Source organism: Rattus norvegicus, chromosome 2 (genome assembly GCF_036323735.1).
Source record: "Rattus norvegicus strain BN/NHsdMcwi chromosome 2, GRCr8, whole genome shotgun sequence".
NCBI lineage: Eukaryota > Metazoa > Chordata > Mammalia > Rodentia > Muridae > Rattus > Rattus norvegicus.
Genome location: NC_086020.1, coordinates 125,923,994 through 125,937,483, shown reverse-complemented (window position 1 = coordinate 125,937,483; position 13,490 = coordinate 125,923,994). Strand labels below are relative to the sequence as shown.

Here is a 13,490-nt window from a genome sequence, read left to right as displayed (position 1 = left end):
GAACAAAACAGAGCAGTGTGTTGAACAATACACATTTTATCTGTTAAGGACACTGTATTTGATGAGAGCATCATACTCTAAATAAGTATTGAGAAAAGTAAGTTTCAAGACTGTGAGTTTAAAATGAAATCCCTAGCACTTGTTTTCATAAAATTAATCTTCCTGGTGCCTGCAAAATGGCTCAGCAGAATAAAGTGTAAAACAGAAAAATCATCAGACAGCAATTCTGAAAATATCTACTACAAGCATAAAACAGGCTTTACTTATTTTTTTAAGCATTTATCGTGTGTGCAGGTGCACCTGCATACATTCTATGACCCTAGAGCACAGATTATGAGATATTGGTTGTCCTTCCACCCTGTGAGTTCTAGGGGCTAAACTCAGGTTGTCAGGCTTCATGGCAGTGCCCTTTACCCATAAGCCATCTCAGGGGCCCATAAAATAGGTTTCCAACACACAACACTGTAATGGTTTATATTTTCACCCACATATGAGATAAATAATAATTTTTTAAAGTTAAACTAAAGGAAAAAAACACATACTGCTAATAGGTTATCTAAATTGTTTCTTCCCAAGAGGAAAATAAAATATTCTGTTCCTAAATTCTTAATATACTCCAAGAAAACCATTTAGGACAAAAATTCTCTTTAACGATAACCTCTGAGGAACCTACTAAATATCATGAGGAATGTATGTTCTTTCTAAGGAAGCTTTCCAATACTCACACCATTTACAAATCTAACACTCCACTTTGTGAGAAAGATCTGAAATGGAAACATGTCCCACTGAAGCCTTGGTGGCTTGTGAACTCCGTGGTGGACTATTCTGAGGTCTGTCTTGCACATGTTCCCTGCGGACCTGTGCTTCTTTCCTGCTCTGTGGTTGCTCACTGTTGTCTAAGTCTCTATATATTAATTTCCAAATGCTTCCAAATAGCAACTTAGTAATGCTTAGAAAGCTTGTGAAGAGACAGTGAGAGAGAGAGAGTGCTTGCCAACTAGGTACCTGACAGAGGGTGGTCTTGGCCCATGGTCCCTGGAATCCATCACCCACCCAACGTGATACTCTAAAGCGGGGGTTGTGCTGTGACTCGTCTTCCTCTTTCGTGGACTCTAAAGAAAAAGAAGGCAAACATTGCAATTTCTTTTGGTAGTTTGAACTTCATAAGTAAATTAAAACACTCTGACTGCAAACCAACGACACATTTTCACACTGCAGATGGCACATTGTGAAATCACATGAAGTCACAAAACCCAAACATCTCTCACACAAGTTACAAAGCTTAACCTGAAGGACCCTGACTGAGTTTGAGCACAAGGCTAAATGAAATCAACACAGAATAATCCACTGCATCCTGATTGTCTTTAATCCCATGACTCCTTGAAAAAGAAGGCACAGTTCAGCCTAAAGACAGTGTGGTAAATATCATTTTAAAGTGAACTGTTACTAGGTGTACATGTTACAGAGATGCCTCCTGCACTGTTAGAGGACGTACAATTCAAGCCTCATACCCCTGGGTATTTGTACGTTTATGTTGATGTTCTTGGTTCTTTGACAACAGGACAAAACCTCCGTGTTTTGTTAAGATCTTGCAGTTGGAGCGTTTGATGTGCTTTGGACATCCCTGTAGGGTGAATCCTGGGAGAAGCAATCACTGTAGAAGGCATTGTGCCAGCCATTGTTGTTGAGGTCATTTCTGAGAGATCAAACAGCTTCTAGGCTCATTTATTAATCAGGTCTGCCAAGTTGCTCTTTAAATCATTTAGATGCTAGGAAAATATTTTACTTTGAAACTAAAGACAAATCTGAAAAACTCTAGGCCCAAGAGTTTTTCATTCAAATATTTCAAATACCTTAAAAGGAATTTATAAAAATACTTGGTAGCATTACCTTGTTTTACAACATTCTATTGTGTTTTACAGTGAGCAGGTAAGATGGTTCAGTACGTAAACGTACCTTCTGCCAAGGCTGATGACCTAAGTTCTGCTGTAGAACCCATATGGTACAGGAGAGAACAGACTAACTACAGCAAGTTCACCTCCACCCATACACGTGCACAGACACATAAATACAGCCTTTAAGAGAAGGCTTATATCCCTGTTGTCATTTCTAATTCCATTTCCTTCCTGGTTTTCCTCCTCAGAGATGACCAAGCTCTTACTTAAGCTTAGTATTTTAATCTGTTACTACATATTTGCAATATTATTTTTCCCTAATTGACTTTATATATGTGAAATCATACTTTATGTATCATGCTCTAAATTGTTTGTATTTTATTCATTTACCAATCTTGTGTTTCACTACTGAAGAATATGCTGTTATATAAATGTATCAAATCTCCTGATTCTCCTGTTGATAAGATATTTATTTCCAATGTTTTGGTTTAATCAGGAATGCTGTACCACTGTTGGGGAACATGTCTTTGCTTACTTGCTCCAGTTATTATCAATTGCCACTTCAATTCTAGTTTCCCAACAGCTGTCCTGCTTACTGGGTGTATAGTTTTCTAGGTAGGTTCCCCCCCCAAACCCCCACTTCTTTCTGAAAGCCCTGTCCTTCATCTTGTGTGCAACCAGTTGGCCCTGTGTCTTTCAATGCTCAGCACAGATGCTGGGGCACGGGAGACACTTAAGCACCTCCTACCATCAGACTGAATACTTTGAGTCTTTTGGCCATTATACATTTGTTGCTTCAGCTATAACTTGGGTTTGAAATACCTCCCAGAGGCCCATGTGTGAATAGCTTGATACTCAGATTGACACTGTTGGAAATGGTGGAAACTACTACAGAGGTAGAGCTTAGTGGGAAGTCAAGCCATACAGAGGCATGTCTCTATCCCTCCCCTTTCCTCACAAGCTCCCATCACAAGTCCAAAGGCAAAAGCACCAAGGGGCCATGGACTGGATTTTTAAAAGTCTAAGCTTAAACTTTTCCTTCTTATAAGCTTCCCACATATTTTGTCTCAGCAAAGAAAGCTGAGTTGGTTTCATTAGCCTATTAATGTTTATTCTCATCTGTCATCTCATTAGATCCCTGAAAACAGCATCTGCAATCTCACCGAATACCAGTGTCGGTCTCAGAAGGAATGTCAAACTTAATTCAAATGTGTTTATGCTATTTTACTTCTGCCAAAATATCACAGATTTTTGAAAATAAGAATGAACATAAAAGGGAAGATGTCCTATCACACACGAAGGTGAAAGAAGTTCCAAACATCTGGGGTCAACAGCTTTCTGGGCAGTGAACTTTGATTTTTGATTCCCACTCATCAGGGGCGTTTGCCCAAGGAAATAATGTCTGAAGTATGGGGAATGTAAGCCTTGGAAATCCTAAGCCTGGAACCCAATAATGTTAAATTATGAGAAATATATAGAAGTAGGAAATGAGAACATTTAAATAATAATGACAAAAGTCAAAGGATGGGAGAAGTTTAGGAATCCCACCAATTAGTAGCACTATGGCACCCAAAAACAGTGGCTGAAGCATGTTACCAGGAAGCAGATTAGGAATTACATGATTCCACAATGAAATGCTAAGACTCTGTTACTTTCAAAGGTTGCTGGGGTACCAACTTAGTATTTTGAAAACTGATAAACTGGATCACAAGAAATTAGGGTTTGTCCTATAAAACTTTGGTTTCAAATTGAACAAAATGTTGATAGAGATCTCTGCCCCCCGCCCTCCTCTTTTTTTGTGACATAGTCTCACTACGCAGCTCTGGCTGGCCTGGAACTCCCTCTGTAGAACGGGTTGGCCTTGAGTTCAAGAGCAATTCAACTGCCTCCACCTTCCCCGTGATGGAATTAAAGATATTTTGATATTTTAATTCTGTGTAAGAAATGCGAAGGAACTAAGTTATTATTAACACTTGACAAAAGTAGAGGATTAGGAAATTTTTATGAAGTACTACATATACAAGGCCAAGCAAAGCCTGTGTCCTTCAGCCATTAGCATCCAGCAACATATGAAGAAGTATTTCCAGAAAGATGATTCGAGTGAGACTGAGTGTGAAGTGACGTAAACAAGTAGACGTAAAGGCTGGTCAAGATAAGGAACGAATGCCAAACCACTGAGAGTGAAATCAGGTGAGACTGGCATATGGCAGCCCTTAAGCAATCTCCCATATTTTATCAAGTGACAAGGCCTCTTCATTACATTTGCTCACTTATGTGTAGGGGTGTGGGTGTCAGCACATGTGTGGAGGTCGGAGGGAGACTTGAGGTCAGTTCTCTCCTCGTATCCCATGGGCTTGAACTCAGGCATTGAGGCTTGGCAGTAAGCATTTTTACACACTAAGTCATCTAGTCTGCCCCACAAAAGGAAAGAGTTTTTATTTCATAATTTAACTTGATTCAAGGATTAATATTAATTAATTAATATTGATATATCAGTAAGGATATAACAATTTCATGAATACTATGATCTATGGTCTATGCTTTTTAACTCAAACATTTTTTCAAATTTGTATAGTCTACTATTTATAATATGTTGACATAAAATTATTAAAAATAGTTCAATTCAAATAAAATATTTATATCAGGCATTAAAATACTATTAAAATACGCATAATAGGGACTAGATGGATGGCTCAGTGGTTAAAAGCACTGGCTACTCTTCCGCAAGACCCAGATTCAATTCCCAGCACCCACATGGCAGTTTGAAACCATCTGTAACTCCATTCCCAAATGATCTGACACCTTATTGCAGCTTCCACAGGCATCGAGCACACATGTGGTGTATACACATACATGAAAATCAAACACATACAAAAAATAAATCATTTAAAATATGCATATATAGAGCACATATTAACATTTTATCAACTACTAGCCTGGAATAATATATTAATATTAACTAATGTAAATCAAAACTAAAGGTCTTATCATATACATGAATGGTCATAATAGTATTGTTTAGAATAGACAAAATGGAAACAATCCAAATATCCACTACCTGTTGATCAAAGTGTTTGTACAGACATAGAACACTGTCTGTGATAAAAAGGAGTAAAACATTGGTCTGTATAATGACCCTCAGTTGTAAGATTGGCTATTACATGAACGCTGCCCCATAGTCACTTGATCCACCATGCATTTTCTGGGAACTGCAAAGCCACAGAGAAGTAAGGGTGCAGCTGCTGCCAATGGTTGAAGGCGAGTGCTGACGTCAGCAGGGAGTAAGAGGGAGTGCTCAGCACGGTGGCATTGCTGAACACTGGAGGGGTTGCTGAAGTGCAACTGTAGCATTTACTGAAATTCAAATGATAGCCTTAAAGTGGGTACATTTTAATATGTAAACTATACTTTAAAAACCTGAAAAAGCAAATCAGGCCATCTGCTCTTTAGAACACTACACTACAAACCATCTATAATCCATCCAGATTTTACTAAAGGCCTATGAAGGAATTAGTATCTTATAAGCTGAATAGTGACTAGTAAAATGTAATCTTAATAGCAACACTGAGGGAAGCCTGCTAGCCATGTGCATCCTGATTTTTCCACCTATAACTTACTAAACCAGAAACTTGGTGTGGAACCCTGTTTTATCAAGTTCCCAGTGAATAACACAATGCTTGCTAAATTTAAGGACCACTGATTCTACTTTTCTACAAGTTGAATTTTCCAAATTTTACCCCTGCCAAATCAAAGCATAGACCAGTGTGATCCCTTCCCACACGCTGCTACCCGCCTTGTATAACAGCAACACATTCATGAGAGACAGAAACTTCAAAGGTTTTGTGTTTGTCTGTTTGTTTTTAAATCAATAAAGATGTCACTAAAGCCAACTTCAGCAAATGACAGAGTGTAAATATTTTCGGCTTTTTTGGTCAAAGACCTCTGTCGAAACAACTCAGGCTTTGCCTCTGTGGTATGAAAATAGCCTTTAGTCCTAATAGTGGATGGCATGACTAACTGGTCCTCAGGGTCCATGGGTCAGAATATGCTGACAACAGGCTCAACTAGAACACTGGACTTGGACTTTTGCTTATTAAAGAAAGAGTTGCTGGGTGGTGCTGGCTCACATCTTTAATCCTGAGCAGGTAGAACTCTGAGTTTGATGCCAGTCTTGATCAAGTTTCAGGGCAGCCAAGGGCTACACAGAGAGACAGACCCTATCTCAAAGAAACCAAAAATAAAAAGCTATGACTATACTCCTCAATTAATTCAATAACGTACAGGGCAACATGAACACTGTGGAAAACCACAGTTGCTGAGACTAAAACCTGAAGTGATACTCTAGAGGAAAGAGGACTGGGGTCCTGGGGGTGGGCACAGCATGAGAGTGAGCTGAGCAGAGCAGGGCATTAGTAAGGAACAGCTCTTTTAAAACAGCCTGATTCACACATATGTTGAGTCTGCAAAGAAAGGAACAGAGAACGCCATTCATTTTTACTTGTTCTTTGGAGACAGGGTATTGCTATGTAGCCCACACCAGCCTGACACTAGAGACCATATTGCATCAGCTCGGTGCTTGGGGCGACAGGATGCTTAATTTAATTTTGTAGCTTAAAATAATGGAAGTTTCCTAAAATTTATTTAAAAATATATAGTTACAATTATGTAAAAAAATTTAATGACCAGCATTTGGAGGCAGAAGTAGGCAGGTCTCTGTAGAATGGTCTACATAGCAAGTTCCAGGCCAGGCTCAAAGCAAGCAAACAAACAAACAAGCAAACCAAAAAAAAAACTAGTAAAAGTGCAAGAAGTACAAACAAGGAAACTATGGCACTTATACTTAAATGTCTTTAAATAGGTGATAAAAATCAACAAGACAAAAAAAACAACAACAAAAAACCCCAAAACACCAAACAAAACAAAACCAAGCACAATCAACAGAAACTGCCCAATCACAGAGAAAAACAACTAGAAAACACTTGCAGATCCTCAGTAATTCCCAAGAAGCTATCCTGATGACTTCTCTCTAGGAAAGCTAGGGAGAAACCATATTGTCTGTACTGAACAAGTGACTGAATTTCTGTGTCCAAAACCATGCAAGCCAGAAAGAAGTGGAACAATGGTTTAACCTGCTATAAGAAAGAACTGGGGGTTGGGGATTTAGCTCAGTGGTAGAGCGCTTGCCTAGCAAGCAGTGAACGGAAGTGTGTGTAGAGAAGGGAGGACTGGGAGACATCACTGAATGCACTAAGAGAGTTGCTAAAGAAAGGACTTTAGTAAACCAGGCGAGGATACCAGAAGGAAACTCAACCACCAGAAATGGAGAGAATGCAAGAGAAATGTGTGGACAGACATAATGTTCTATGCTCTCATTAAGTTCTCTAAAACATCTTTAATAGTTGAAAAGTAAAAGATGTTCACTGCCCAATGGGCATTTAATTGTATGAAGATGTAAAAGAAAAGCTATTGTGTAAAGAAATATATGGGAGGGACTGGAGAGATGGCTCAGCAGTTAAGGGCACTTGCTGCTTTTGTGAGGACCAGGTCCACTCTCAGCAGCCACATGGGTGGCTCCAAAAGATCTCATGTTCTCTCTGTCACCAACAGGCTGTTGTACAACACTGTGCACACACATGCCGGGGACACACTTGAATACACACAATTCTTTTAAAGAACTAAATCTCTGAACAATTATACATAGGGAGCCAGTGAGATGGCTCGATGTATAAAAGTATTTGCTGTTCAAACCTGACAACCCAAGTTCAATCTCTGGAATCCACGTAAAAAACAAAACCCAGATATCAGCATTCCTGAGATGGGATGGATAGAGACCAAAAATTGTCTACAAGGTCAGATGGCAAATAGCCTGAGGCACTGAGGATGGCAGAAGCAAGAGCTACTCCATTTCAAAGGGAGGGTGAACAGAGAACCAATTCACCAAATGTTGCCATTTGACTGACCTCCCCTGGTGTGAGGCAGCATCCATGTGACTATACACATGCACCACACACACACACACACACACACACACACACACACACACACACGTCTAAATTCAAAATAAAAAGTAAGAATGCCCCCAGCACTCAGGAGGCAGAGGCAGGTAGATCTCTGAATTTGAGACCAGGTCTGCAGGACAGCCAGGATTGCACAGAGAAACCCTGCTTTGAAAAAACAAATGAACAATGAAACAAATGAAGAAGTAATTAAAAGTAAGTAAACTAAATATACCAACTAAAAGGCATTGTCAGGTTGAAAACAAACTTTACCCAATTATATGATATAGCAAATCATATTTATTTCAAATATAGTGATACAGGAAGAAAAGGGCTAGAAAAAGATAAAAAAAAGATATGTTACACAGCATAAAAGTAATCAGTAGAAGCATGGAGTAGCTCAACTAAGATCAGAAACACTAGATTTCAGAGCAGAGAGGACTGCAGCAGATAAAGGATAACACATCCGTGTGGGTCAAATTCACGAGGCAGACAATGAAGAGAGCACCGGACAGGGAGTCCAGGGTGAGTGCAGCAGAGACTTACGGAGGGCCGAGGAAAACATGTCGACTTATCCTCAGAAATAAGCATAAAAACAGACAGAAATGAACTCACCAATGTCAACCACCACCTAAACCAAACAGTTATTATAGAACACTGCACTAAACACAGCATGTGCCTCCACGGTGGGGTGGCTTCGTAGCATATGAGAGGGCATGGGTTTAACCATCAGAAAGCATACAAGTTAGACTTTCATGGTCACAAAAGTATTGAAATAATGTAGAATATGTTCTTTATAATAAAACCAAACTATACAAAATAAGACTGGTATCAAAAATAGAAAAACTTTCAATTGCTTGGAAATTAAATAGCACATTCCACGTAGAAATGAAAGCTGAAATCTTAAAATATTCTAGAAATCATTATAAATGAGCATTAACATCTGTATCAACATTTGTGGATTGCAGCTAATGTAGTATTGGGAAGAAAGTAACAGGATTAAATGCTTTCATTAGCAAAGAAAGACTACATTCAGTAATATAAACTTCTCCCTCATAAAATTATTATGAAAACACACAAACTAAGAAATTTAAAAAAACATGTAATAGTTGATCGGTCAAAAAATTTTTAATTACAAAATATTAGGAATAAAAAAAGCATATTTTGAAATTTGTGAAAAGCATTCTTCTTCATAGGAAATTTGCAGCACTGGGTACTCTCAGCATCAAACTCAGTCACACTACACCAAATCCACCACATGTCACGATGAGGAGCGAAGCAAGCCATGCCAGGGCAGAGGGACGGGAGCAAGACCAGAAACTAATGGGACCACATGAAAGAGCAGAATAACTTGGGAAAAACTAAAGAGGTGAGATCAATGAGTAACAAGGATGCAAAGGAAACACCTTGCCTGTGGGACAGGAGCTAGGGCACAGCTGGGCCTTATGATGCAAAACAAACATCAGGAATGTCTTAACTAGCCCAGCGGTGCACACCTGCAGTCTCAGCTTCTCAAGTGTTAGCTAAAGCAGGAGGATTGCTCAGCTGAGCCTGGATAAGACAGTGAGAACCCATCTCACAGTAACTAGTACTCACTACCTCATTGTGTGTGCGAATGATTTAGTGGTGTCAAGCAGATCATCCCTCTAGATCAAACCTGTAGGAATGGAAACAGATGAAATGTGACCACAGCAACACAACTTGCAAAACACAGAAGGTGGAAATGTCCTAGAACAAGCCCCTCATTTCTGCAGTAATGCGCTGTAAGACACAGCAGGCTTTACTACCATATATACATCGCACAGACTTCTTCTCAACTAGACACTTAGTGTTTGCAGCTTACATGCACATTTATTAAGACAATGCCACTGGAGCCACAGAGGTGGTTCAGAAGTGCTAGCTGCACAAGCATGAGGACCCAGCTGGCACCCATGTAAATGCCATCTGGATGTGAAACCTCCCTGCAATTCCAGGGCCTGCTCCAAAGGTAGAGATAGAACAGTCACTTTTTAAAGCATCTTCAAGGAAAAGAAAATCATCCTGAGTGAGGTAACCTAGACCCAGAAAGACAAACATGGCGTGTACTCACTTGTAAGTGGATATCAGCTGTAAAGTAAAGGCTAACCATGCTACAGTCCGCAGCCCCAGAGAGGCTAAGTAACAAGGAGGGCCTAAGAGGAGGATGCAAGGATTTCCTTGGGAAGAGGAAATGGAATAGATTTCACCTGTGGACTGGGGTGGGCGGAGTTGAGAAATAATATGGGGGAGGGGTACTGGGAGAAATTACTAGAATTTGGGAGGCATTTCGGGGTCAAGGTAGAAACTTAGTGCAGTGGAAACTCCATGAAATATAATTAATCAATTAGAGAGTAACCCTAATAAAGACTCCTAGTAATGGAGAACTGAAGCCTAAACTGGCCATCTGATACAGAGTAAGAACAACCTATCTAGACCTCCTACTTTACTACAAGACTGCCCAGGTTTACAGTCTGTGTGTTTGAATCTCTAAAATGTGCAGAAGTATATGTTAAGGTTCAGTTTTTAAATTCTAGTATTTCTTGATAGCTGAAGAATCCTTTAATATAACGTAGAACATCTTTAAGAGCGCACAGGCACAGAAACAGGTGTCCATACCTTGCCAGGATGGTGAAGGTGCTACAGGAACTTCTCTGTTTGGTTCAAAAGAAGTTCAGGTGTTTGGTTTTCAAACTGCTCTTTACTAATGAGATTTGCCTTCTTAAAGTTCTTGCTTAAGTAGAATTGGGGAGTCTAATTATGAAACTAATTAATGACTAAAATTTGACCAATAGACAACAATTGATACCAACCTCAAAACAATTGAGCTTTAGAACAGGGCTTAAATGTACCTTAATAAAGATGTTCTGTTAAGGAATCTAGTGTCATATTTAACAATATGAAAAGCTTAAGAGAACCTTAAATATTTATATGTAAAAACTTTGTAAGAGCATATATACTCGTCATCAGCTGTTTATTGGGTATTTACAGACAGGAATGCTGGGCATTATTGAATTTATATAGTTTGGTAGTATGAATATGCTTGGCCCAAGGAGAGTCACTGTTAGGAAGTGTAGCCTTATAGAAATGTGGCGTTCTTGGAGGAAGTCTGTGACTCTGGGGGTGGGCTTTGAGACCCTCCTCCTATCCATGTAGGAGACAGCCTTCTTGTGTTGGCTTTTGAGACAAGATGTAGAAATCTCAGCTCCTTAGCATCATGCATGTTTAAACACTACCATGCTTCCTGCCATGATGATAATGGACTGAACCTCAGGACATGTAAGTCAGCCCCAATTAAATGTAGTCCTTTGTAAGAGTTGTCTTGGTCATAGCGTCGTCTCCTTACAGCAATGAAACCCTAAGACACACAGTAATCTAAACACACTTGGCCCTTAAGAGATATTTTTTAAGTTCAAAATTAAGTGTATACATAAAAAGAAATGATTATCAGGTGAAATATGAGTGGCATTTGGTATAAGATTCAAGATCACTAGAAAGACATCATACCACAGCTGGGACAAAAACAGTCCCTAAAGTTTGAGAATTTACAGTATGGGAAAAAACATTCTAAATATGGATTGGAAGCAGACACAAGACACTTAGAAAAGACACCACATCTATTAGAAAATAAAAACATGAATAAGAAAATGTGTGTACAACATGGGTAATGAAAGGCCTATTGAAGAACCAGAAGAAAGCTACTAGAAGTTTTGCTTCGTTCTCTAGTGATGGGTTGCAAAGGGTGAGTTGGGATATCTAGGTGAGCTGAAGACTCGTTTCTAAAACCCTCTCACAAGCTCAGCAGACAGGAGAGAAGGGACCCCTCCCTGCCTCTGCCCCCACAGGCTCCTCCTGCTACATTATTACGTACGTGTCCACTGCACTGATCTGCAGACGTGTACAGCATTGCTAGAGGCAAAGGCCATTCATTCTGGAAAGCAGAGAACGATCTCCAGTGACTAAGGTTACAATCTACTACTACTGGATGGTTAACTAAACAATAGATCTCATCCAGGTGGACAATACCCAAAGAAGGCTTAAGTGTTTGGTAGATGGAAGCAAATTAAAAGCATCATTAGAGAACAGTTGTAGGAGTTTGCTCTGAATACCTAGCCACAGCATGTCACATCGTTAGTCATTAGTTACTACCAACTGGCATCATCCACCACATCCTGCTGGTGTTGTTGATGATCTTGTTTGCTTTGGGAGGTGAATGTGTTGGGGGCTTTGAGATGTTAGGGAGATGGAGAGGGGTTAGATATATTTCATGGTATCCATATAAGGAATTTCTCTAATTAGAAATATATTTAAAGGGCATGCTAAGAAATATAAGCTCCTTACTTTAGGCCAAAATTTCTGCTTCCAAGCCTTTATTAGGTCTAGGGGAGTTAGCTAATTACAGATGAGGCACTGGGATTCATTCACTAGCCCTGTGGAAAAACTGGGGAGGGGTCTCTAGTTGCAGCCTGTGGAGGAAGGCTTGCCTAATAGATCTAGTATATGCTATGCTATGATTAATCCAAATACCAGAAAAGAAAAAAAGGAAGGAAAAAGAAATTGTTCTTCGCTGACTGTTCCTTACTATGGCCCAAAGGTCATTATTAGCAAGTCCTAAGTCAATAAACAAATACTCTTTATAACATGGAGGACTCAAAAATACAATCAACCTGGATACACCCAGAGAGTATGTTCTCCTTTAAAACAATTGATATAAACTGGAGGACTGATAAAAACTAGATAAGCACAGGAATCAAAAGTGTTGATCTTAATAGTAATCAACAGGGAGCTAGTGATATGGTCCAGTATGAGACCTCAGTATAGTTCACAACAGCTCCCCTTACAAACCTGTGATGAATAGAACTGTGTAAGCACCTCTCAGAGAGACCACTAGCACCCTCAAAGCTCCTCTCTACCTATCATTCTGCTTTCTGCCTCTCCTTCCCCAATGATAGCTAGGGTGCTGACTTCCTCACCATAGATCCTGGTTTGTCATGCAGGACTGTGTCGGCTCTCAGCAGTAACTAGTTGGAACACGGCACACTCATTTGCTTAGCAGAGCTTCATCAGTGAGACTGCAGAATTGAGCAGTTGCCACACATAAACACACGACCGTCGTCTACTTCCATCCTGTCCTACGGTCAGGATGGATAGAGTCCTCTCTGCATTATGGCTACTACAACTAAGTTGCTATTTTTTTAAAAGTGTATTTCTCAAGAACTTCTTTTCTATGAACAAGGACACAAACTTTTGTTGAATATTTACTTGCAGGAGGCACTGTGAAGTCAGTATGTTCCTCCTTAGTTTAAAGGAGAAAGGCCCAACTCTTCTAGGCTGCCATCCGCATCTCCCAGTGTAGTAAAAGCCTCAGAATCAATACTTGGCAGCACCAGCTCTTAAAATCTAGCCATGGTGATGAAGAAAGAAACCAACATAAAATGATGGAACATGAGTGACAACAGCCTATGTAGGTTCATAACTGTAACAAATGTTCCACTGTGGTGAAAGTATTGATAATAGAGGTGGCTAGGTATAAGGCTCAGGGCCTGTGGAAAAATCTGACTCTACTCATTTTGCTGTGAATCCA

At 39.7% G+C, this 13,490-nt stretch overlaps 1 protein-coding gene and 1 long non-coding RNA gene across 4 annotated transcripts in view; one reads left to right on the top strand and one right to left on the bottom strand.

Moving 5' to 3' along the window:
- Larp1bl (La ribonucleoprotein 1B like) overlaps positions 1–13,490 on the bottom strand; it is a 60,803-nt gene that overhangs the window by 21,124 nt on the left and 26,189 nt on the right. Inside the window, exon 2 of one of the 2 annotated variants that reach the window (XM_039102878.2) lies at positions 1,006–1,112. In XM_039102878.2, the coding sequence (XP_038958806.1) occupies positions 1,006–1,046 (41 nt within the window). In that variant the 5' untranslated portion in view covers positions 1,047–1,112. Of the gene's footprint in view, positions 1–1,005; positions 1,186–13,490 lie in introns of those variants that run through there. The other variant, NM_001109182.1, reaches the window with a different exon arrangement.
- On the top strand, positions 629–3,826 carry LOC134485903 (uncharacterized). Of its 2 annotated transcripts, XR_010064261.1 has the most exons (3): positions 643–1,418; positions 3,030–3,196; positions 3,703–3,826. It is a non-coding gene; the product is annotated as an uncharacterized LOC134485903 (long non-coding RNA). The 2 variants fall into 2 exon arrangements; XR_010064260.1 differs by lacking the exon at positions 3,703–3,826 and having other exon boundaries at positions 629–1,418; positions 3,030–3,195.